The 27,378-nt window shown below is 33.3% G+C and overlaps 1 protein-coding gene across 1 annotated transcript in view; it reads left to right on the top strand.

Moving 5' to 3' along the window:
• Positions 1-27,378, top strand: part of Spag16 (sperm associated antigen 16) — a 917,689-nt gene that overhangs the window by 565,622 nt on the left and 324,689 nt on the right. The window contains exon 13 of the mRNA XM_077799366.1: positions 10,687-10,813. Within this exon, the coding sequence (XP_077655492.1) occupies positions 10,687-10,813 (127 nt within the window). The remainder of the gene's footprint in view (positions 1-10,686; positions 10,814-27,378) is intronic.

Raw genomic sequence — 27,378 nt, forward strand, 5'->3', positions numbered from 1 at the left:
CAGACCATGAGAATAAACTCAGCAATGTGATATTTTACTTCTAGTTTTGTGCTTTATAAAAAATATCCAAAGAAACTATTTTATATCAGCTTAGTCTTTGGTATGTACAGTACTTACCTAGATGGTACAGATGGCAGTAACAAACCTAAGTTCTAAAAATCAGAGTTGTAGCAATACTGAAGAAACAGTTGCAGTTGTTTTCTTAAAATCAGAGGAACTTGTGTTAGTGCTGATATCCATTTGTATGAATCACAGTATCAAATGAACTATATTAAAAATAAACAAACAAAAAAAAACCAAAAGAAATAAAGTAAGGAAGGCCAAGAAAATTCACTCATGTGAAAAATAAGCAGATGATTAATGGGTTTTTAAGAGAAATCTTTAAGTAATTAGCATAAATGTAAAAAGTAAATAAATTGTAGGTAAATTGAAAGTATTAGGGTTCTCCAGAGAAACAGAACCAATAGAATATATGTGGGTATACAGAAATAGAAATAGGTATGAGAGAAGGGCTCGTGTGATGATGGAGACCAAGAGGTCCCATAATCTGCTCTCTGCAAGTTGGACACCCAGCCAGGAAAGCTGGTATAGTTTTAGGGTAAAACCCAAAGGCCTGAGACCAGGGAACTACTGATTGAAGTTGTGATCTAAGATCTAAGAACCAGATTCTGTTGTTTGAGGGCAGAAGGGGAGAGATGTCCTGATGGAAGCAGATACACATTTGCCCTTCCTCCTTTTTATTCTGCTCTTCCCCTTAGTGGATTGGATGATACCCTTCAACATTCATGAAGGTGGATCTTTTTTACTTAGTCTACTGATTTAAATGGTAATCTCTTCCAGAAACACTGAAGTAGACATACCCAGTATTATTGTTTTCTAGCTATATAGACATTCGTTAGCCTTGTCAAGTTGATGCATAAAATTAACCATCCCATTGAGGATATTGAGCATCTGCAAATGGTATGCTTTTAAATTCACTCTCAAAATGAAAGCAATGATGTATAACATTTGCTGATTTCCCTGGTTTAAATAATCCCACTATGACCAATTTCAAGGTACCAAGTGAACTCAGTGAACATGGAGTTGGGAAGGGATGTGTATCTTTGTCTATTGTGACCAGTAGAAATGAAGGACATGCACCACTGTATCAGACCAATTAACATTTGTTTTATCTGAATTTAAAATGTTTCCAATCCATAGAAGTTGATTTATCTAGCATTGTGGGGGAGATATTAACATAAATTAATTTTCCAGATAGTCACTGTTTTACCTGAAGGCATTAAAATATTTCCAATAGTGACTATTTACTTAAAAAAATAGTATTAGGTATATTTTTGTGCCTGCATAGCATAATTTCATAAATTGCTTATGACCCAAGATCCTTAATTGATGTTAATATTACTTTGAACAATAAGGAAGCTATTGTAGATACTAGTTAAAATTACCTGGTATAGAGCCAACTCTTTGAGATGAAACCTTGACTCCAACCCTTGTGGAATGTGGAATATTATCTTGATTCTTTATGTTTCATTTTTCATATCTTTTCTTAAATTAAGGAAATAATAAGTGCTGCTTATTTTTGTTATTAAAGTTACTTAACATTCTCTTGTGTTGCCAAATTCTGAATTAGTAAATATGAATCATTGTTTTTAGGAGAAATATTGGGTTAATTTTCCTGCAAGCTGATTTATTAGCCAATATACAAACCTTCTTTTTTGTGAATTTGTATTTAACCTCTTATGTCTCATTGTTGTATGGAGGGGATGCCTGTAAAACCTATACCATTTATTGGATACCTATAAATTGCTCAATTTAAGTTTCTCTTAGTGTCCTCTATATAGGACTATGGGACACAATGGGTTAAAGGTACCTTATTTAATAGACATTCTATAATATTTTATTCTATTAATTATTAACATGGAACTGGCAGAGAACAGCACTATATCTCATTCCTAAATGAAGCTAACACACTTACCAACACAACCTTCTTGGACTTGGGAACATTAGGCAGCACTTCCAACACCAAACCTGGGGGCATTCTAAAGAGTAAAATCACCAATGAAAAAACATAAAAATATGAAAATCCTGATACAAAATAGACTGAAAGTGACACTATTTACAGGTCAGAGTTGAAGCAAAAGGCAGAACTTTGCCTAGTTTGACCACAGTTTGAAAAGTACATCCGGCGACTCAAATTTCTCACATTCTGCACAAGCCCATTGTCTGCAAAAGAACACATACTGCTATGGGTATTAATTTGGGGGTTATTGTCAAAGGTAAATGAAGCTAGATACTAGTTAAGATAGTAAAGTCACATTTTAATCACTGTTATGCTATTGTAAAAGGGAAGAGGGTCCAGCATGACCTGAACTCCACTCTGATTTGTAAAGGTGAATTTTAAAAGGAACACTAGCAATACCTAGAAAAGTGACTCAGTAGAATTTGAATAGTGGAAATCATAAAGGTCAGTTACTGTAGACAATTCTGTCCTCCTGCTGACACTGGGCCAGAGCTCTGTCCTTGCTGGTTATTATATTGTTTAAAATTAAGACATTAAAAATGTACATATATCCAGGGTACCTTGTGATTTTTCAATACATATACATATTATACAATGTTCAAATCAGGGTAAACATATATATCTCCTCAAATGTATAATTTCTTTGTGGTAGAAACATTCAATATGCTTTTTTTTCTAGTTTTTCTGAAACATACGGTGCATTATCTTGATCTATAGTTACCCTACTGTGCAATAGAACACTTGAATTTATTACTTCTCACTGTAGCTTAGCTGATGATTACATTCTAAAGGAATGGCTTTTAGGTCCTTTGAGCGAGAGACTCCTGAGTTGTAAGCGATTCATATACATCTCAAAGGGATAAAGGAAGGATTCACAATTGTAAGCCCTTTTTAGTAAATCCTGTAAGAAATGGTAGTCAGGGGCTTATCATCAGGTTTTGGCTAGAACAACCAGTAAATTCTCCTGACAGCCTTGAGTTTTCTCAGGCAGACACTTCAAGGAAGGCTAGGGTCATCCTCTGCATGCAGCCTGAACTGTTGGAAGCTGTGGTAGTATTTAAGTATAGGCAAGGGGGAGTAGATGAAATTATTTATGTTAGGATTCTTCTAGTTTTTATAGGCAAGGGATGATACCTAGTGGAGAAAAGACCATCAGGACCCTGACTAGATTTTGTCAAGTAGAAATCTTTGCTATAGAAATCAATTTTGGCAAGTAGGCAAATTTGGAAGTATGAAATCACCAATGAATAATGAGGGTTGATTATACTTCATGTCCTTGTTAATTAATGTATTAGTCAGTGTTCTCTAGAGCAACAGAATCAACAGGAAGTATAATTATAAAAGAGGGACTTCTTAGGTTGGCTTACACCACCCAAAGCTGGATAGTCCACAATGGTCATCTGCAGGCTGGAGAGCTGGAAGAATCAGTAGCTGTGCAGTCCAAGAGGCTGAAGCCTGAGAATAAGAGAGATCAACAGTGCTACCCTAGTCCAAGACCAAAGGATTCTGGTAAATCTGCTTGGAAGAGTGAAGAAGTGAGAGTCTAATATCCTCAGACAGTTGCAGCAGCCATCAAGGAGAATCAAGCTTATATCAGCTGTTGCTTCCTTGTTCTTCCATTTTTATTCCATTTAAGCCATCATCCTATTGGACAGTGCTGCCCAAACTTAGGGAGGATCTCCATTTCAGTTGGCTATTCCACATGCCAACCACTCCTAGACACACCTATAATCCTCTAATCCTTGTCATCTCTTAATCCAATCAAGTTGACAATTCAAATTGACCGTTACATTAATGTGTATAAATTGCTTAAAATAGTAAGCATTCAATAAGTGTTAATTAAACTATAATATAAAATGTAGGAATTGTTTAGTTATAAAGTTATTTGCTTTGGCTTTATTAACTTGCCTCAGTTACCATTTTGCTATTTGATCTTTTTATTATATCAAATTAAAAGTTTGCATAAAAATTATACATAACATATAATTTGTTTCCCAGTATATTGTCATGGTTCCACTGTTTCTCATGTTATCAGTATGTGCATCACTCCAGGCCTTTCATCCTTCCACCAACCTCTTCCCAACCCATACCCAAATCTGATGTTCCTCAAGTATCTTATATAAAGTGGTGTAGTAGTATTTGCATATGACCTACAAGCATCCTCCTCTATACTTTAAATGATCTCTAGATTACTTACAATAGCTAATACAATGCAAATGCTATGTAAATAGTTGTTATGATGTATTTTTTCAGGAATGATGAAAAAACATGTCAGTACATGTTCAGTACATACACAATTTTTGTTTCAAATATTTTCTGTCCCTAGTTGGTTGAATCCACAGATACCCTCAGAGCCCTCAGAGGCAGAGCTTGTCAGGAATCTACCCTTCATGTTAGGTCTTATGATCATGTGGGGGAGATTCTCAGCTTATATGTTTATGGGTCAAGGGCTTTGGCCAAGAAATTGTCTTGTCTAGGAGAGAACTGGTCTCCGCCCTACCTGAGTGATGTTTTCAAACCACTGATGTTCACCTAGACACAAATGGTGGTAAAGTTTTTCCTAGTGCCTGTGGCAGACTCCATGGTAGATTTTACTTAAATATCACCTCCATCACTAAATGTTCAATTGAATTCCATGGTCACAGAGAAAGAAGCTATTGTATGATGTAGTATTTTATATTATTTTTGGTAATAGACACTTTGATTATTAAGCAATTTTGACTCTTTGAGTCAAAACTTGGGTGTCACCTGAGAACTTTGCAGAACTCTGGTGGGTTTTTAAAAATAACTTATAAATAATTTTTAAAAATAACATTTCTAAATGATCTAGAAAGTAGGGAAATCCCTCATTAAACTTGGATGTTATGAATCACATACAGGGGTTTAAATAGGTTTCACTTATGTTCATGTTGGAATATTAAGTTTAGGTATTTCATGTTATTTAGGATAAGCCTATCATAAATTTTATCATTATATATTGGTTAAATTATCTAAACGCTATTTAAAACCCAAGTCTTACTAACAGTTAATATGGCAATGAATTCTAGTATTTGCTTTTGAAACAGATATATTTAATTTTTTTCATATTCTCTCAAAAATACCTTGCTGTTTGTCTTTCTGTAAATGTTCCAAAATTCCATTAAACACATTTTGTTGACCCTCATGTTCATACAATCCTGAGGTTTTAAAGGTACCATTTCACATTCAATATTAATAGTACTAAAACAAACATATGAAAGAAAATTAAAACCCTAAAATTTAATGCCTCACAAGAGAAAATCATGTATTAAAACAGTGTCCTCTTAGCGTTGGCATATGTATGGGAAATGCATTTTAAGTGAAATATATCTGGCCTAGAGGAGCAGATAACTTTGTTTTACAGCAATTTGAAAGTTTAGAGAAATATCCATCTTTCAGTTGCCAGAATAATAAATTAAATCAAGGGTGTAAGGAAAACAAATAGAGGAGACAAAAGAAAATAAAGGAAAAATAGGAGGTAAGTTAGGAAAGAGCTATTGCTTATGAACTAACTTCTTCCTGCAAAATGATAGGAAAACAGCAGACAGGGAAACAGAAAATTGCATCAGGCTTCAGTGTTTATGTTGCTGATGGAAATGTACAAATCATTTTCATCCTTTGCGGTACTGTCATGCTCCATCACTTTAGTCCATTTTCACCTTTCGAAGGAATTCTGAATGGGCCTTCCTTCTCTGGCAGCTAATTAATCTCTCACAAGCCTGCTCTTGCAGCCTGTCTGCCCAGGATGCTCCACACCTTAAGCCAGTGACTTGTGAGCAGATTTCTTCCTCTCTCAAGCAGTTCTTTCTTCCCTTAAGCTATGTGAAGACCTAGCTTTTCCATCTTTTGGGGAAACTATGTGAGCTATAATATATCATTGAAGAACTGCTATCCCCATCCTACTACCAAACATGAATACACTCCCAAATAATCGCACTGGGTTTTAATGACAGAAGACAATGTCTGAATACTATAAATTATGATGTGCACAGTATTTCACCAAAAGTGTGTATATGTATTTCAGAATGTATATTACCAGATTATATATTCTTTGTATATGTATATTTATCAGATTATCATTGTGACAAGATACATGTATATGTTTTATTTCTGTATTTGCCTAAAATACTACTAAAAATTTCAAATTGAAGATTTTTAGCTTAATGATAAATTCTATATGCAAAAAATTTAAGGTTATAGTATAATTCTATATAAGTTGAAATGGCTTAACTTTCCAATAAATAACAAAAAATGATAAAAATCCAGTTTTGATTTACTTCTATTTTAAAAATGGCCACTAATAAGGTATTTACATGTGGTAACCTCATGTCAGTTACAAGTGGAACTCTATAGAAATATTCTTCCCAGTTTAACATTTTACTGCTGCTATTAAATACCATCTTTTTTTCCCCCTTGATTACATTTATTTTATTTCTTTTCCTTAACTTAATTTTCTCATAAATCTTTTGTGGATTTTTAAAAATTTCTTTGTTTCCTTTTCTTTTAATTTACTTTTTAATTAAAAACATTTCCCGGCATATACATAATGTATATGTGCTTTTATAATGTATAAGTGCTTTAAGATGTATATGAGCTTTAAAACGCAGGAAAAATAAAAGATAGGATAACCACAAATATTCATGTACTCAAATAAATACATATTCCAAAGTATTGTGGTTCAAATATCAGAAGAATGAAGACAAGAGAAAGAATTCTGACAAACCATAATTATTTTTTTCATTGAAATTTTACATATGATGAAATGGACAGCTATTAAATGTTTAATCAGATGAAGTTTGACAAATGTATGTATCAGTAAAGCCTATAAAAATATAAAACATTACTTCCCTGTGCTTTCATCTAATAAAAGCCCACTCCTTGTAGCAATTACTATTCTGGTTTCCATAGTCATAGAATGAATACTCTTGAACTTCATATGAATTGAATCATATAATATGTATGCTTATTTATCTGGATTCTTTCATTAAGTGTTCTTGACATTAAAATAATATTGCAATAATCAATGGCTTATTATTTTTAATCATAACATTATGATTAATATTATGATAACTCATCTAATATGCAAGGAAATTAAAATAATATAATTCTAGGTATACTCCTACACTTTTTGGTATTGCTATCTTGTATTCTACATCTACATACTTAATAAGCCTTCCAAATATTGATATTTTTACTATAGATTACATCTTATAAAAATTAAGAAAACATTATTTCATTTTTACTCTCAAGTTGATCACTTCCAATTCTTTGTTCTTTTCTGCATATAGATATTTGCATCTGGAGTCATTTCCATTCTGTCTGAATGACTTCTTTTCTGGATTTCTTGTAGGAAAGATACGTTGGTGATGAATTTTCTCAACTTTCATTGATTTGAAAGTTTATTTTATGCTCATGGTTAAATATATTTGTAGCTGGAGATTGACTTTTCGGGCTGCCATAACATTATTCTGCCTTGTTTATTTGTGTTGACCATCAGCTGCCATTTGTGACACTGACCCCAGCTAGCAATGTTTATTTTATCTAAGGGTACTTTCAGAGTTTTTTGTTTTACATTTTGCTTTGACAGTTGGAATATGATATGCTTAGGTAAATTCTGTGATTAACCTGTTTGAATTTTTCAGAACTTTTAGGATCTGTGCCTTGACCTCCTTTATTAAATTGGGGACAATTTTAGCCATCATTTCTTTGACAATGTTTCTGCCCCCTTTCTCCCTTTTTCTCCTCTCTACTCCCCAAAAGCCCAATAGTACACGTTATAGTGGTTTTATTTTTTCACTGATTACTGAGACTATATCCATGATTTTCCAATGTTTTTCTCCATTCTCCAAAGTAATTAATTTGCACAAATTATTTAATAATAAATAATAGATCATTTGAAGTCTTGGTCTTTGATTTACAACAACTGATTCAGGTTCTCTATTTTTATTACTTTTGTTTTCCTTGATTGTGGCTCACAACTTTCTACCTCTTAATATATGTAGTGATTTTATACACACACACACACACACACACACATATAATATATGTTGTGATTTTATATATATGTAGTGATTTTTATGTATGTGTGTATATATGTAGTGATCACATATATGAGATATATGTGTGTATGTGTATACACACACACACACACCATATATATATATATATATATATATATATATATATATATATATGTATATCTATGCTGGATGTTGTTAGTGACATAATTATAATTTTGGGAACAACTTCTAGTTGTCTTCCTGTAAAAGCTAATACTTTCTATTCTAGCAAGCAGTGGAATTCTGGGCAGATTATATTTGCCCTTCCTTGTTTGATTTTATTCTTTGGTAAGATAAGTCTACTTTAATTTTAAACTCAGTTCATGACCCTGACCCTTACTGCTGTGAGAGCCTTTCTGTAATCCCACCTGAAAGTCTGAGATAATCAGTGAAGCCTCTTCACTCTGGGTAACATTCAACTCCAGTGTCTTCTAGCAGGGTCTGATCTCTGGTATCATTGCTAATCTCTCAACAATAGAGAAGGAAATTTCTGCTTGGCCCTGTGAAATTATACTCTGTGGAAATGTTGTCATGACCCTTGCCAAGAATTTATGTGAATCCTCATACAAACTATTGCCATTCCTAACTCAGATACCTTTCCTCAGGTATTTTGAATGCAAGCAAGTCAACAGTACAGACTTTCTTTATTACTGTCCTTAGGCTTTACTCTTGAATTTGACAGCAGATCAGCAAAAGTTTTGTTTGTTTTTTTTAATATTTTTTTCGTTGTCAAAGGACTTTTATTTTATTTAATTTTCATATGTGGTGCTGAGGATCAAACCCAGTGCCTCTCACATGCTAGGCAAGTGTTCTACCAGTGAGCTACAACCCCAGGCAGCAGCAAAAGTTTTTGCATAGGGCCATGTATTCAATATTTTAGGCTGTGAACTATATGATCTCTGTTGTAACTATGTAATTCTGTGACTGTACTGGGAAAACAGAAATAGACCATGTGTAGACAAATTAACATGTTCCAATAAAATCTTATTTACAAAAATAAGTGGTTAATCTATGGGTCATGGTTTGTTGACCTTGCTATATTTTGACACATCATCAACTTTAATCATCAAAATATTGTCAGCATAGCTCGATATTGAGGTAAAGGAACTATATAAAATGTCCCTAATTAACAAATTTATTGATTTTATTTCCTTGCTCCAGTTGCTAATTACTATAATACTTAGCCTTGATATATAAAGGGGCATGTTGTTAAGTAATTTACATAATACTCATATACAAATGAACAGTAATTTCTCTTGCCTTCTCAAAAATGCCAAAACTTAATAAGGAAAGAACAAACTATAACAATTCTTAAATGCTATGCTCAAATTGATTTCTTCCTTTTTACTTTATATTTACTACTTTAGTTAAAGAATCTCAGAATGGTAGAACTGGACTGGATCTCTGAGTTCATTGAGTTAAATTATTTCATTCATGCAAGAAGGAAATCTGCCACTGAAATTAAATTATTTATCTATGATTTGTCAAACTCAGCACTGGAATCCAATCTTTTGGCTCCCATACAGAGTTTTGCCCACAAATCTTACAATATAACATGAGGCATGACTTAGGTGAGAGAAGAACCAGATGGTCAAGAGATCAAATGATTATCATATTAGGGATTGCATTTATATTTAGCTCTTTGTTCTCAGAACTTATTCTGTTTCTATCCTTTCTCTCTTTTTAAAATAGGTTCATTATTAAAGTTACTTAAAAACAATCATTACAAACAAAGAGTGATTCTATTCTGTGTGCGTACCTTGCTTCATTGAGAAATACCCTTTCTAATTATGGCAAAAGACAAAGTGGCAGTTGTATTTCATTCTCCATCATTTCTAATAGTTTAAATCAGTGGTTCTCAAAGTTCAGCATCAGAATCCCCTGGAGGGGTTGCTAAAACAGATTGTTGGGCCCCATTCCAGAGTTTCTGTTACAACAAGTTTGGGATGAGATTGAGAATTTGCATTTTGGACACGTTCCCAAGTGATGCTGATATTGCTAGTCTGAGTAAAACACTTTCAGAATCACTGGCTCAGATTCTCATCCCTAAAGGCAAGATACAATTTACCAGGGGAGGTGTTAATACACTAATACCAGGCTCCATCTCAGATCAATTGAAATAGAATATCTGGGGCTTGAAACTGGATATCAATATTTTCTAAGTGTCTTGGGTGATTCTAATATACAGCCAAGGTTAAGAAAAAAATAAAAAGTATGACCTGAAAAAGTATATTCAATCTTATGGATTAGTGTTAGATTTCTTTTCTTAACACCTTTCTTTATTAGATGAAAACAATTTGTATGTAGTCATTTTATGATATAAATAAGAATCTAAAGATGATTTTACCAAGTGATTCTATAAATTGAAGTTAATTTAGATCTAGTCAAGTTGATGCTACTAATTCTGTAAAGTGTTTAGAATAAAATGTGGTTATTAAATTTCCTTTTTAAAATGTACTTATAAAGGTTTTTTCCATTTACAAAATTACATGTTATGCCTTAGATACTAAAATTGTTTTTATTAGCTTTGTATAGACAGCATACACATTTAGATAATAAATTTTTACCTCTTGTTTTCTCTCCATACAGTGAAAGATGCAGATATACTTTTTACGGACATACAGATTCTGTGAACAGCATTGAGTTTTTTCCTTTCTCCAACACTCTTCTCACAGGTTCAGCAGACAAGACCCTCTCCTTATGGGATGCACGAACAGTAAGCAAATCATCTCCCTTTTCCCAGGTTTTGATAAGTAGTCACTCAGTCATTCTGCAGGTATTGGGTATGACTTTAAAAGGATGTGGAGGGTAAAAGTAAGTTCCTACTTACAATGTCTAAATCCTGCCTCTTAACTGCTAGAACATAAAAGCAATATAATCATTTCATCAAATATTAATTTGATTAATTCAATAATTATAGGGGATAGAAACTGTTGGTGCAGTTGATAAAAACAGGAAAGCATGAGCCTCCCCTCAAGGAGTTTGTCAGTTTGTAAGAAAATAGAAATGAGATCATTTTAATGAAGTGAGGTATGTGATAAAATAAGAACATACATGTGCCAGGGGAAAGCAAGGAGCCTCATCTGCTGTGAGCAAGTAAGCAGCTTCCAGGAAGGCTATGCTTGAGCTGTGATTTGGAGAGTAAGGAGGATGCACCAGGGCGTCTGGAGAGAGATGAATTCTAGGACAGGGCAGCATATATACAAAGCCATGGACTTGGGAGGCTGCAGTGCCACACTCTCAGAACTAAAGGAAGAAGGGAGAAATGGCAGGTCAGAGTGTACATGCATGAAGAATCTGTTTCAAATTATTTCAGAGGAATAGAAGGAAGAGTGCTGTACAAACATTGTAATAACCAGGTTTTCCTTTAATACATTACTTTGATAGTAAAGCAAGGAGCTAGTCTCCTGAAGGAGCATACAACAAGCTGTGAGTGGATGAGAATTTGAACTGAAGCTTGACTGTGAAAATGAAAAGGAGAGAAAGTACTAAAGATAGGTCTAAGTATCAGAACTTGAGGTGTGAATAGAGGTGGAGATCATGGGAAGAGGAGGAATTTAGAGTGATCAACTTTCCTGATTAGTCTGAGATTGAGAGTTCTCCTGGTTCATGGGATTTTCATAGATAAAATCAGACAGTCTGGATTACATGGCTTTAAGAATGGATTTGGTGCTAAGAAATGGAAACAAGATATGGAGACTATATTTTCTAATGATTCAGGAGAAGAGACTGTAGCTCTAGAGGTCAAATAAAAGGTGCTTTGTTCCATAGGAGCCAGTATGTTTATTTACTTAGGGAGGAGAGGGCAGAGAGGAAAGAACTAAAAATACAAGAAACAAGAGACAGAGCACAGAAGTTTGTTGAAGAATGTTACATTTGAAGAATGTTACAATTTGCAAGACAATGTATTCATATTCTTAGCAACATTTGATGAGGATTAAAGAGAAAATGACTCTAGGTGACTATCCAAGAAAATATAAAATAACCCTAGTTCTAGTTCCAGGATCCATTAGGAAGAGCATCTTATAATTTACATCATTATCTTCCCTTATACAAAGCATATTTGACATAAAGGAGTATTTTGATGGACATACAAATGGTATGGGCAGGGATGCAGGTTCAGTATGTGAGGCCCTATTTAGTCCACTGAGGTGAATTCATTTCAGATCAGTGGGGAATAAGACGTCCTCAGCCTTATATAGTACGATAAAATAGCAGAGCAACATGTGTCTTAGTCACCAGCTTCATGTATCACAGAGATGTAGAATTCTGAGGTAGCAGAAGTCAGGGGGACATTGTGGGAAGAATTACCAGACATGATTTAAGAAAGAGGTCAGAATGATTTGTTGTTTGATACAAAGTTCCCACATGCCCCTCCTTGCTTTAAATAGCTTAGACCCTGATGAAGGGAATTTGTTCCTGTTAATGGACCATCAATGTAAAAGCAAGATTTTCAAAGCATTTAGCCCTAAAAACTTAAATGTGAATATATAATAAAAGTAACCGTTCAAAGGAAACCAAGAGAGAAAATATTCAATGACCTAAGTTTAAGACTCATTTTTTATTGACTTTATATTCTTATTCTTATTTTAAGTGCTATAACTGAATGTTATTTCTTATTTACTTTCTCTCATGTGAAAAACTGAATCTCTGGTAATTATCTGTAAGAAAAGTTGCCTCTACTATATGTGCCTTAAATACATAAAGTTACTTATCAAGTGTGACCTTCCACCCTGATGTTGCAAAGCTCCTCCTCTGGTACTCTTATTCCCCATACTATCAGGAAAAAATGAGGGACTCAGCACAACACTGTGCCTTAGCATAGTAGTGGTATTACATGTGGGTTAAATGTAAGTGCATTGGTCAATGAGTCCCAGAGATATGATTTCAAAAAGCATATATATTTTTAATTGATTTAATGGCAAATTAAAATTTATATTACTAATATTATAATGTTATTAATATTATACATACTAGCTTCATGATCATTGATACAAGAAAAGAACTCTAAAATATTTTGATACAAATTAAATGTTATTCGTAAGTATACAGTAAATGCATTATTGATTGAAAAAAAATTATTTCATGAAAATATTTTAACCAAGAGGTTTAAAAAATTAAATTGATAACTATGTATTATAGAAGACTACTCTGTAAAAGAGTAGTAGTTAATTTGTTTTTAAAAATTAGATAATGTAGTCTGCTAATTAAAATATTGATACAAAATTTTACACATAAAATCAACAACTATAGAATTAACAGAATTATTTCACCAGAGTTGCATTAGGTAGTTCTGATAACTTTGTTTCAGAAATACATTATTTATTTAAAAATCAAACAAGAAAAATCCATGAATCACTCAGTTTTTAAAAAATTCATTTTATATGTATTATTTATTTATTTATTTATTTTGGTGCTGGGGATTGAATCCAGGGTCTTGTGCATGTGAGGCAAGCACTCTATCAACTGAGCTTGTTCCCAGCCTTTTATATATATAGTTTTTAAAGCTACCTGATATATTGTTTACATAATATAATTGAATATTTTACTAAGATTGGAATTATTCGTTGTTTTCCCAATGGATCAGGGAAGAGTTGAAGCTGATTTATATTTGCAGTTGAATATTATGAGCCATTGAAGAGGGAAACCAAGATTGCTATAGGTTTTTCTTTGTAATAGTACAAATAGAAAAAAATGTATTGATAATAGATGACTTTCTTTGACTTGTGACATCAACTACACCTATAATATCCTTCTTGATAATTTTAAAATATGTTAATGCCTTGATAAATGGTAAGTTGTTAGGTTATCCTGAAGGTCTGGACCTAAAGGAAGATGAATGACTTCCTTTTCTTATTAGTGAAGCAATAATGCTAAATTTTGTCATGTTGATGTGATCAATTACTATTGAGACCCCCTCTAAAATATTTTTTGATGAAATGTAAAAATGATCAGCAGATTATATTCCTATAAATTAGTTTTAAAGTTCCTTCTTCCACTCTCAAACATATACTAGTCTTAAATCACTAACTTAATCGAACAGCTTATTATGGAAGATAATGAATGTGGAGACCTCTAAGTCAGTCTCTAAGTCAAATGGACAGATCAGTTTTGAATTTTGTGGGGGATGAGGAGAGAGATATAAATCTCTATAATTACCAAATAGAGGCTATAAAAGAACTTGTAGTTTGGAAACTCATGAAATTGTTCTGCTTTACAGGGTTGCCTCTATGTTTTGTCAACATTATGAAACAGTAAAACTATTCAGCTAAGATTGAAAAAAAAGATTGCTTTATTGTCAGAAAATTATATTTTGTATGATAAATTTAGTGAAAAATGATAATGTCCTCCCAAAAAGCAGCATAAAAAATTCCAAAGTACATGAGTGATTTGGAAACCTGCTTAAAATAATAGCAATGAGATTATTAGTCATTCACAAATCTAATGAAAATATTAAGGCTTTTGGAATTTTTTGGAAGTAAAGAATATGTTCTCTGTATAGTAAAGCACAGAATGAGAATGAGATGAGTGATCTGCCTGTGAGCTGTGTCAGAGATGGGTGGCATTGGTCAGAACTGCTAACATTTTATCTCTTGTGACCCCACAGAGTGTTGGTGGCCTGGGTTACCTTTAGTGACCACTCCGTACTCCCCAAACTAGCTAACTTTATGCACAGATCTAGCACTCAGCACTCTTCCGTCTTAGCTTTGACCAAATGAGCCAATAACTAATCACTGTGAGTTCCTATAAAGTCAAAAAACTATGAACTCACAAAAAGTTAGCCTGTTGAATCCTGTTTGTGCCTGACCCATCTACTTCATAGTCCAGCCTCAGGGTACATTAGCTCTACTGGTTTTCCCCACGGGGTTCTGCTGAACTCTCAGAGGAGTCTGACATTCTTTGAAGGTCTGAATGTAGAAACAAAACCCCAGTTCACGACTTTTCTCTCAGGATTTTATTCTGAACCTATATTTACTAGAGATCTTATGTGCCTTCACTTTTCCTACAGCAGCTATATAATGCTTATTGGAATCTGATTACGTGGGTATTGTTATTATCTTTATTTCAGAATTGAGAAAAAAGAACTTCTGGGAAATATGTTGCCTAAATCAGCCAAGTGGTCAGTTGTAATCAGGAACCAAGCTGCCTCTTAACTGGGGTCCACCTTCTTCATGTACCTGGTCATTTCAGTGGCTCCTATAATCAATCTGACCTTCAGGTTTTTACCACAGTAGTCTCCTTTTTTTTTTTTTTCGGTGGGGGAGTGCTATTAGCATTTGCTGTTAAACTGGCGTTTCATTTATGTAACAACATACATACACATACATACACATATACCACTAAAATAAAAGATGAGGATACAATTGGCAGTAATTGAAATTCCATATTGTTATTTTATGGCCTCTAATTTTGGTTGGTTGTGACAAAAAAGAAAGAAAGAAAGAAAGAAAAAGAACCTCTAATATTAAAATGACTCTTTGGTAAGAAAAGATTATGCTTATATTTTAAAAAAACTGAATTTAATGATTGCAGTTAACAACTGCAACTCAAGAATCAGATCTGTGATTGAATTTAGCAGCTATGAAGGCTGCAAATGATCCTTCATAAAGGTAGAAAACTAAAAGGAAAGTAAAGCACCACAATCTGTACCTATGAATTGGCAGATACAGATTGTCAAATGCAGCTACCAATTATGCAAAGGTATTTTTGTAAACTTTTGCTAGGAATTTCTTTTATCTTGAGGTACATCAACTGGTCTTATAAAATAATCAGAAATTTTCAAATATTAAAAAAATAGAAAGAAAAAAAGAAAAAAGATACAAGAACTTTTAAAGTTCACTGTCCTTACATAGATTCACAAGGGAAACACTGTCAAACATGTTATCAAATGTTGTATAGCACAAGTTTCTTTTGAAAATAGTGTCTTTTTTGTTCACTGTTAAAATGTCACCTTTCCTTTGATGGGATGATTAACTGTATTATTATTTTCAAAAATATCTGCATATAGCACACCGTTACCAAATGCTCATCATCACATAAAAGGTCAAAAAATTAGGAATACCTGTGTTTTTGAGAAAAAAGCACAACTCATCTTTAAGGGCAATTTTTTAAAACTGCTTTTTGTGTTAAAAATAATTGTGAAATTCTTTGGAGTTAGAAAGCATTTTTCTTGGTCACTTCTTGACTTATTACAAAAAGATTGAGAGGGTTCTAATCATCAAAGAATGAGTTTGCATAAAATTAACTACTTAAAAATGTTCTTAGTTCTCTCAACTGCAGTATCAGGCTGTATTGCACAAGGTAAAAAAAGCCTTACCGCATCGTACCCAGATATTGTGTTGTACTGGCTTTGGAGACCTCCATTCAGAGATCTTCATATTGCACAAACACTATTCAAAAAGCTTACTGTCCTCTCACCTCATATGTGTTAGCCACCCTAGGTTATCACACACACCGAGTCCTAACCACATGAAATTATACAACACATATAATGATTATACTTTTGGAAAAAAGCTTTGCTTTGGTATTTCATCTACCTCACATAGTTTCCCCTTATCACTGGTGAATTTGCATCTGTCTTGAAAGACTTACTTCATTTTCCTTCACAGGCTCTCCACTGCTTCTTTGGAGGCAACCAAGAAAACTTTAATGCTTAGAATTTATTTTTCTAATTATTTATTTATAAATTACTTAAAATGTTGAACTTGAAGAGAGAGCCGAATTGCTTTTCCCACCAAGAACCAAGAATGACCAATTTGCAAGCAAGACTGATAAAATGCTGCTCTTTGTAGTGTATCTCATACCTTCCACATAAAACCTTTGCCTACATATTACAAATAGTATCATTCTTTCATACTTTTCCTTTACAGTTAATATAAATAGCATTATAATGTCTAGCAAGAGGAAGACTAGATTTTTTTATCTGGTATCAGGCTTTGAAAAATATCACATTTTGATAATGGAAACAATGATTCATAGTTTTGTATAATCCATTAAGATTCAGAAAAATTCCAGGAGATTTCAATTCTATCATAATTATTATGTAATGACAAGTGGTTTTGGAAATGTGGTACAAGCAGATATATTTTTAAAAAAATGAAAGTACTTATGTATTTCTGTGTAACCCTGGATATACTTCATGTTGTATCAAAGAGGCACAGTGGTGGCACATAGCCATTCTGCCTGGATTCAAACCTAAATTTTGCTGCTTATTAGCAGTGTGACCTTTGACAGTTGCACAAAATGTTTTGCTTCAATTTCCTCGTTTGTAAAGTGTGGATAATGGTACTGATCACATAAGGATGTTGTTTTAGTTTAAATATTAATTGTACTAATCATATAAGGATGTTATTGTGGTTTAGATATGAGGTGTCCCCCAAAAGCTAATGTGTGAGACAATGCAAAAAAAAAAAAATTCAGAGGTGAAATTATTGGGTTTTGAGAGCCTTAACTTAATAGGTGCATTAATCCACTGATAAGGATTAACTGGGTGGTAACTGTAGGCAGGTAGGATATGAATGGAGGAGGTGGGCCCTGGTGACCTGACTTTGGGGTTTATATTTTGTCCCTGGTGAGCAGACCTTTATTTCCCTGCTTCTTGAGTTCCATGTCCTAAGCTGCTTAACTCTACCAAACCCTCATGTCATGATACATTCACCTCAGGCCCAGCAAAATGGAGTTGGTCATCTATGAACTGAGACCTCAAAACCATAAATAAGCCTTTATTCCTCTTCACTGTTCTTGTCAATGATACAAAAGATGACTAAAACAGACATGATGGTCTTTGAGTGATTAATTACACAACATGTTTAGCAGCGTGACTAATAAGAACTCAACATGTTTTAGATTTTCTTATAGCAATTATCGTACCACATTATACTTGTTTGATTTTTCTCTAACATGAAACTCAGATTTCTTGTCTGCTTTTACAGTGGTTGGCATAGTAGGTGCTCAACAAATGTTAAAGGAAAGGAGGGAGATAGTGAAGAAGGGAGTCGGAGAGAAAAGAAGGAAAAGTGGGAGGGAGGGAGGGGAAATAATACCTTACTATCTCGTCTTTTCTAACTAAATACCTTGTGTCACTTTCCTTAAATATAGTTTATTTCATTTGCATTGGCTTTGCTTTTTTTTCAGTTAGACTGAGGCCAAAGGCATACCATAAAATTGGCACTAAATAAAGATGAACTACATAAATTACACAATTTTGTTTCTCCAGGTTACAACCAAACTCAATCCTCTCCCTGCTTTCCCAAAAAATGGCATAATCTACCTCCTCTGCTGCTGTAATCCTCATCAGAATTCTCAATTTATCTTTCTTCTTTTATTTAACTAGATTTTTAATGGTACATTATAATTACACATAATAGCAAGTTTAATTGTTACATATTCATACATGTGCATAACATAATTTGGTCTATTTTATTCCCCAGTACATCCTCAAGTTATCTTTCAATCCATCCCTAACATTGCCTCTGAAATAATTCAATTTTTCTCTTTCTCAATTATCTTAATTCACTATGGCTTTCATTTCAGAAAAATCAAACTTCTTTTCTGTCCCTTTACTCTTCTCTGGGTATCTGTGTAGTCTCCAGTGTTATCAGGTTCAACAGGCTTCTCCTATCCAAATAGTACCTCTCACTTCATTAAAACTACAGTAGAAACTGTGTTCTAAGGAATGTTCTACTGATTAAGATAGACATTGTATCTTTTTTCAGAATAATGTCAGAAATAAGTGTAAAAAATGCAAGTTTTTCAAAAATATGATCAATTGACTTATCCTTCATATCTTTCCTTAGCAGAAGTAGCCTGTAGATAGCTATGAACTGATTCTTAAGATATTCATTTAAATAATCAACTTATTGTATTTGTTTTCTGAAATGCCTAAGATTTTTTAGAACTTAAATTAGAATTTAAATTTGTTATTGAATTTAGGTGTAAATACATAGATTTTTGTTTCATGGACTATAAATTAGATGGTTTGTGTCTTACAGGTGGAAATGCATTTTGCATGAATAACCTAGTTTTCTAAAAAATTAAAATAAGTATTTTCAATACACAATAAAACCACTGTGTCCTAATAGATCAATTTAAAATGCTTTAAGATTTTGAAAGATTGTCATTTCTCTGATAAAATGCTGCATTTTGTAGTATTTCTCAGACTTCTGACATAAAACCTTTGTCTAGATATATCAAATACCATCATTCTTTGCCTCTTTTCCTTTATAGTTAATATAAACAGTATAATAAGAGTTTAGCAAGAGGAAGACTAGATTTTTGTATCTGGGTATCAGGCTTTGAAAAATTATCATATTATGATATAGAAACAATGATTCATAGTTTTGTATATCCAACTTAACATGCAGATAAATTCCATGAGATTTCAATTCTATCATATTTAGAAATAATCCTCTCCTATTTCATGCACTTAATTCAAATTTCTCCCCCCAAAAGATGCAAAGATATGGTGTGGGTGGGCATATGAATAGTTAGAGTCCATTATCATTTGTTTAGAATAATTTAATCTTGACAACACTCACTTTTGACATAGTTAGGATACTTTTGTGCTATATTTTATGTAGAATTGTATGGCTCAGATTACATTCTAGAATTAGAAGGAAGAGGTCAAAAGAAATATACTGGGCACTAGAACTCACGTTTGAGTAGGGGTAACATGAGGTAAATCTTTGCAAAATAATTTTCCCACATGCTTATTTGAAGTTTTCATTCCATTGCTGAAATAGGTGGATTTCATCAGTGTTACAGTATTTGTATTGTTTAGGAGGATATGAAATTTGAACACAGAATATGTAATTGTTTCTGTTATGTCCTTCAATATCTGTTATAAAAATAGCCCATATTTTATTCTATCAGATACTTTAGACAGGGCCTACCGCAAACAATGCTGCAAGTTAGAGAATTGTTTAACCACATTATAGATGAAGAATTTGAAAATAAGAGACATTAAATAACTTTTTAAAAGGTCTACAACTGTGCTTATCTTGAGATCACAGCACATTTCCTTCCAGCATCAAAGTCCTTATTCCTTTTTTTATTAGTTGTTCAAAACATTACAAAGCTCTTGACATATCATATTTCATACATTTGATTCAAGTGGATTATGAACTCCCATTTTTACCCCGTATACAGATTGCAGAATCACATCGGTTACACATCCACGTTTTTACATACTGCCATGCTAGTACTCCATCATACAATCTTAGTTTTAACATGACATCAAATGAATGAAACCTGATTATCTAATAATAATCTAATAATCAGATTTGTAGGCATCTGCTTATGACACTGGGTTCGATCCTGTTCCAAATTACATTAGCACACTCTGAGTGTAATTTAACTTCATCACCTTTTCCCCTGTGTCATCAAATATGATCTTAGGAAAGGGAAAAGTTTAGCATCTTGTGAAATGTAAACATTTAGTGCAATTTTCTTGTAAAAACTATGTTATTATTTCCCAAATTTAATGGAGATATTTATTTATTTACTCTACTGAATTCAGATTTTAATTCCTTTTATTCAGATTGCCAGTGGAATTATATGTGTAGATGATTGATGGGGAGTTAAAACCAAGAGGAGAGAAATGGGCCCACATTTTGAGGTGTAGTAGAATCTTGCATGGTCTCTTTAAAAACAGCACCTATTTGAATAATATAATTAATAGGATTATCATATAAAAAATTGAGAATACTTTAATCATAGACTGTGTTTCACCAAAAGAAATACTTTCTGGGGCTGGTATTGTGGCTCAGTGGTAGAGTGCTTCCCTAGTAGTGGGTTCAATCCTCAGCACCTCATAAAGGTAAATAAATAAAATAAAGTTAATGTGTCCATCTACAAATATATATATATATATACTTTCTGGCCTCCAGCTTTTTTCTTCCTTGTGTATGGTATAGAGAAAATATAGTTATGGAAGTCAGACAGAATAGAGTTTGCATTCAGGTTTCATTACTTCCTGGTTGTGTATGGTGCAGCATAATATTTAATACCTATGAAGTTCAACATTCTTTTTCTAAGTAGAAATAATATTTGAATCTCAATATTAGCCTTGAGACTTTAGATTTTAAAGTAAAAAAGGGTCAGTCATTTTCCTGCTAGCTGGTAGCTGAGAAAGCTCCTGGCAAGTCTTCTCATGATTTGATGTTCTGTCTCTTTGGTTGATGGGTTAAATGATACTTAATGAAACTGAACAATTTCATTGTAAATTGTTTTGACTCACGTTTTGTCTGTGGCTGTTACTTTGAGAACTCAGTGACTGTAATTCCTCACATCATTGTGTAATTCCACAGCCCATATAGTGTTTATTTTACCCATCTTGCTTGTAATTCCTTAATTCAGTTCAACATATAGAAATTAGTTAGGGAATGATTTTGTCACTGTTATTTTTTTTTATACATTCAATCCATTAAAGCTTCAATAATGATGGCTTGGCTGTACTTCAAGATAAACTTAACTTTGACTTCATTGTAACACTACGTGTTAATTATAAATTTTTGGTATCATTGATGAAACTAGAAATTAAATGCAGCATTTTTGGCAAGTATTTCTGGCATCCTACTGTGGTTGTGATCAGTATAAGACAAAACTACATCTCTTGTTATATAAATCTGCAGCACTAGAAAATTATTAACAATTAATTAAAATTAAAGTGCACTTATCTTGGATAATCACAAAATCTGCACCTAGTCATGTTCCTTTTTAAAATTGTTCATTGTACTTAAGCCTTTCACTCAATAAAGAAAACACTGAAAAGGAAGACAAGCTGCTTTGTGTACCCACCCTTCTGTTTTTGGCAGTTGTATATTTTATAAATAAAGGCAAAAGCTCTTCAATTTAGTCACACAACAAAATTAAATGCTTCTGTAAAAGATATACTGAAATGGCCATTTGTTGTTTTTTTTTTTTTTTTTGACAACTCGGCTTCCAAGAATAACTTCAAGTTTTGAGATACCTACAATGTATGAAACTTGGTGGGAGGTACAGCCAAAAAATATTGGCAAATAGAAAAACAGCAAAGTTAAAACATAATTTAATGGGGTAACAGAAAGTAGAATTTGTTTATCCATAAACTGTTTCTTTGGAAAAGACAATAACAAACCATGCTTAATCCACTTTGCCTTATTATTACCTTATAAGTATATGATTTGCTACATATGGACATGTCTTAAATCTAAAAATTATATTTATGTACAATTTTATAAGCAATAATGTCCAAAAGTAGCCCAATAAAATTAAATGGAAAAATTAGTAGTTTTCCTCTCTGCTGGCAAAACAAAAAAAAACTATAAATTAACAACATCAACAAAAATGATGCTATATAAACAAAAATGTTTGTGTAATAGAAAGTATCTAAGTAATATTAATGAAAGATACAAATAAATATTGACATGCATGCACAAAGGAAACACCAGTTTCTTTCATTGAAAGAGACACACACTACCTAGTTTCATGGTAAAATACCTCATAGATTTAATGAAATTCCAGGGGAGATCATGATATTATTTTTTGCATTAAATATTTTTTGATATTGGTAAAGTTACTCTAACTTTTATATATGGTTAGATAAGAGCAATTGATAAATATAATTGAAAGAAATAAAGATAGATAAGGATGACTATTTTACCAGGTACTAAGCTATAAATTTACTATAAAAGAAAATGTTATAGAAGTAAATAAAGAAAGATTAATAACCCAATCAATGTGATACAATATCAATCTATGAAGTAGGTCCAAAATATGTGATATATAATAGAAACCCTGGATTTCCAAAGGAAAGTCTCCTGGAGACTTTTGTTAGAATCATCCTTTGTCATTTCTTTTTCTTCAGCTTTCCTCATTTCAGCTTCCTGTCACTGTTCATGAGGTTTTGCTTTTTAATGTTTCAATTTCTTTATTACACAATAGAACATTGTCAAAGGTAGGAAAAGTATAATTTACAAGAAATATTTTTAAAAATCTTTAAAATGATTAATAATAACATTTTAGCATTATAACCATTTATATTTTTATATAGATGTTAATTCCACTTGAATTTCCTCTATTGGTGTGCTTAGGATTGTTCCATAGCTAATATTAGAGGACCTGATTTTTTTCACTTAATAACATATCTTGAATATTTTAAATATTATATATACATCCTTTCCTTTATTAATGTATCATGGATACATTGCAGTTAAACAACGTCTTACTAATTGATACTTGGAATGATTCTAATTATATGATCCTCTAAATAAGACTGTAGAAGACATTTTTTGCTCACATTTGCCAAATTGGACAAAGGCCTCAAGAAAGTTTGGTAGGGGAACAATAGATACCCGAATAAAGAGTATTCCAAATAGAAGAAACTCCAGGTACAAAATCTTGGGGTAGCAGTGTGCTTATATGTGTTTGAGAAATAAGTAAGGAGTAACTGGAGTGGATGAATAAAAGGAAAGGCAATTGGAAAACATAAAATGAGATTAGAGAAATGTTGAGGGGTAGGAAGTGGTGGATAAATTCCATAGTGCAGTGGCTCATTTTGATGACTTTTGCCATTACGTGGGGTAATATAAGCAAAAAATGGAGGGTTTGAGCAAGGGTCTGGCTTTTATCAAACTAGAGGGCAGAGAGGGGGGGAAATAATGGTAGAAGCAGAAATATCAGTTTATATTCCAAAATCAGGCTATTATTTTCCATCTGTGCAAAAGACAGCAGCAGTTTGGACCAGAGTGGTAGCAAAAAGAGGAGCTTGGTTAAAGAAAATTTAACACACACAAGAGAAAAAATGTGGAGAAGAGAAGACAAACAGGGGCTTAGAAAATGTTATAGATTTGATCACTGGACATATGCTCACACCACTGCCATCAATGTAATAAACATATTCACCACATCCAAAAGTTTTCTCCTCTTTTTTTATTTATTTTTTGTTTTGTTTTTTATTGCTAAAACACTTAACATGAAAGATACTCTCTTAAAATTTTAACTGCACGATATTGTGTTGTTAACTGTTGGCACTCTTTGGCAAATCTCTAAAAGTTTTTCATCTTTCATAATTGAAATTTTACACACACTGAGCAGCCTCTCTCCACCTTCCCCTTTCCCCAACTCCCCACAACTACACTTCTATTTTCTCATTCTACAAGTTGGATTATTTTGGTTATTTCTTATAAGTTGAATCATACGGTATTTATCTTTCTAAACTGGTTTATTTCACTTAGTATATGTCTTCCAAATTGATTCATGTTGTCATAAATGATAGGATTTTCTTTTTATGGCTAAAAAAGATTATATTATATGTATACAGCATATGATTTGGCAATTATCCTTGTATACACACATCTAAAAGAATTGGAATCAGGATCTTGAGAGAGATCTGCACTCCCAAGTTCACTGAAGCATTATTCACAATAGTCAAAGTGTGAAACTTCCCAAATACCCAACAACAGATAAATGGATAGACACATTTATTTTCACTTATTACTTTGATATCATATTTTGACTTTTCAAGTAACTAATGTTATTTTGTTATTTTTCAAGTAAACATGTTATTTTGCATTTATAAAATGCTAGGTTTTTAGTTTTATCAAGTGCAAAGTATTCTGTCAAAAATTTAAATCCTTCAAGTTAATTCTTTTCTACAAGACATCAGTGGAAAGAGTATGTTTCCTCCAGGTCAGCCTCCAATTTCAACCTAGGAGACTGCAGCTGATGCTGTTATTATTTCACTCCAGAACCTCACATTCATCTGCAGTCCTACAGGACAGTTCCTGGGGCCATCATCAAACTGATGCTGCAAGAGCTTCCTTCTGTATCTCTCTTCTTAAGGGCTCTTCCTCTGATGCCACAGCTTCATGGGCTCAAGTTCAAAGAATCTTATGCTCTTGGGGACAGATAAAAGTCCCTGGACAAGTACCTAGGCATCCCTGTATCTCAGTGGGACAAATGTGGAGCAAGTTTCATGTGGTTCTTCAGAGAGTCTTTAATAAATCTGAGTCCCTGTCTCAGAGTTTTCCTGTAACACTCACCTTATTGGCTTTTGCCCTTCTTTTCCTTTTCCTAAATCCCTGGCATGTGCTTTCTGATTTCACTTCATAAATAGATGACTGACCTTCAAAGTATTGTTCTCAGGGTACACTTTGAGGGAACCCATATCAAGCCAATCAGACAGCTTTTAATCAAGTTGGTTGATAAACAAGAGGATGTTGCTCAGAAAATTAAGCAAGGATACTGGGTGGTTTTGGCTTTCTACCCTTCCTTGCCCTTATTGAATCGCTGTCTCTCGCTTACAGACTCTTAAAGATAGAGTAGAGCTCAACATTCCCTTACCAACTGCAATGTTAGCATAGATTTCACAAATGGTGAATCGGGTGTTGTTTCTGTGATTAATCATTTTATCAATAGTTACAAGTGAACCCAGCCATGAAGTACAGAATGAATAATAAGAAGCTGAAAATTTAGGGACGTACTGAGAAGATAAAAATGATCCCTTGTATCAGTAACAGAGCAGCAGGTCCTCTTGGAGCCTAGGCCAATTTAGAAAAAGGAAGGCTTTGCCAGAGGACCAGGAGGTGCTGCCACCTAGAATAAGGCTTCAAAGTAATTTAGGAAGCAGTATTGGAGTCACGGTTTGGCAGAATTCTCGGAAATCACATGTTGTAATCCCTTGGTAAGGATCAGATCCAGAAACTATAGAAAAATGCAGAATTTAGGAAAGATGAAAGTAAAATAAAAATCCTAGCTCTATATTAATTTACATGTAGATTACCTTGGAGATGTAATAGGGCTTCTAGTTGGACGAAGTTGAGATATAAGGCCTTGGGATAGGTAAATACTCAATGATCCTTTTCTTTTCTTCTTCAGGCATAATCTAGACCTCAGAAATGAAAATATCCATTATGTTAAAAAAATCATTTTTGCTGTTACATACAAAAAAATCAGAAAAAAAGTTCTTGTTTAGAAATCTGAAAAACTATTACCAAAGAGCACACGTATATACCGTGCCATGAAAAAAACTTTCAGATAAATCAGACGGTAAAGAAAGACACAAAGCAGAACTCCAGAGTCAAACCTATATCATTTTCCTTCAAGGATAGGAAATGTTAAATGTTTTTGATCAAAGCAGAGTTAATAGATTAAGGTAGTATTATATAAGAACTAATAAACTTGTAAAGTAGGTGAAAATTGCAGCAAAGACCTGATCACATATTTCCTGCAAGACTGGTATAAAAATAGATTCATTTCACAAGACAAACATTACAGAGTGTCAGCTCTCTGATGGGTGTGTAGGTGTGGGGAAGGGAAAGTGAGGCCAGTGTGAATACAATGCAATTCTTTGCTTAAGGAATTTCAGTTTAACTGTTGGAAAAGACACATAAATAGGTTATGTGAGTACAGTATGGAAGGGCTCTGGTTCTTCAACAGAGCTGTTTTGGAGGAATGGTATGATCTGATGTGTATTTTCAAAAAAACTACTCTGGAAGTCCTGTTGAGACTGTACTTGGATAAGGAAATGGTAATTCATCAGAAGACTTTGTTGGGCTTAGAAAAAAATAGCAACAATGAAGAGGATGAGGAAAGATTTTATTTATGCTTTCAAACAACCTCAAAAAAATTATCTGAATCAGTTAGTTGGCATTAGATTAAAATTATCTAATGTATACTAAATTATCTAATATACAGACCTTAAATTTATGCAGCTGCCCCAATAATGCCTTTATAATCAAAGAAAGCCCAGGATCAGTGACACATTCAGTTGTCTTATCTCTTCAGTTTCTTTTAATCCGGAGTGGTCAGTTCCTCAGCCTTTCATAGTTTCATCATATTGACATTTTTGCAGAGTACAGATCAGTGATTTATAGAATGTCCCTCAATTGTCCTGATATTTCCTTTTGATTAGATTCAGTTTATGCAATTTTAACAGGAATACTTCAGAAGTGATAATTTTGGGGAGAATTATATCAGGAGGCCTACGATATTGACCTACTTCATTCCTGGGGATGTTAACTTTGATCACTTAAACATGGTAAACTTAGCTAAGTCTCTCCATTGGAAAACTGAATATATCAGCGGACACTCCACCGAGGCAGTCAGCGGCCACCATCCGGGAAAGCTGAAGGATACACCGCCACTCTCCTTCAGAGTGCAACATCAAAACAGGTCGGTGTCATTCAGCTCACCCCCCAGACAGCGGGAATTCGCATAAAATCTCTCCTAGGCTTGCCGGGAGAGGGAGTATCAAGCTGAGCCTCCATAAAGACTAGGGGGAAACTAGAGACACCTGACCTC

This window comes from Urocitellus parryii, chromosome 1, assembly GCF_045843805.1.
Source record: "Urocitellus parryii isolate mUroPar1 chromosome 1, mUroPar1.hap1, whole genome shotgun sequence".
Classification (NCBI taxonomy): Eukaryota; Metazoa; Chordata; class Mammalia; order Rodentia; family Sciuridae; genus Urocitellus; species Urocitellus parryii.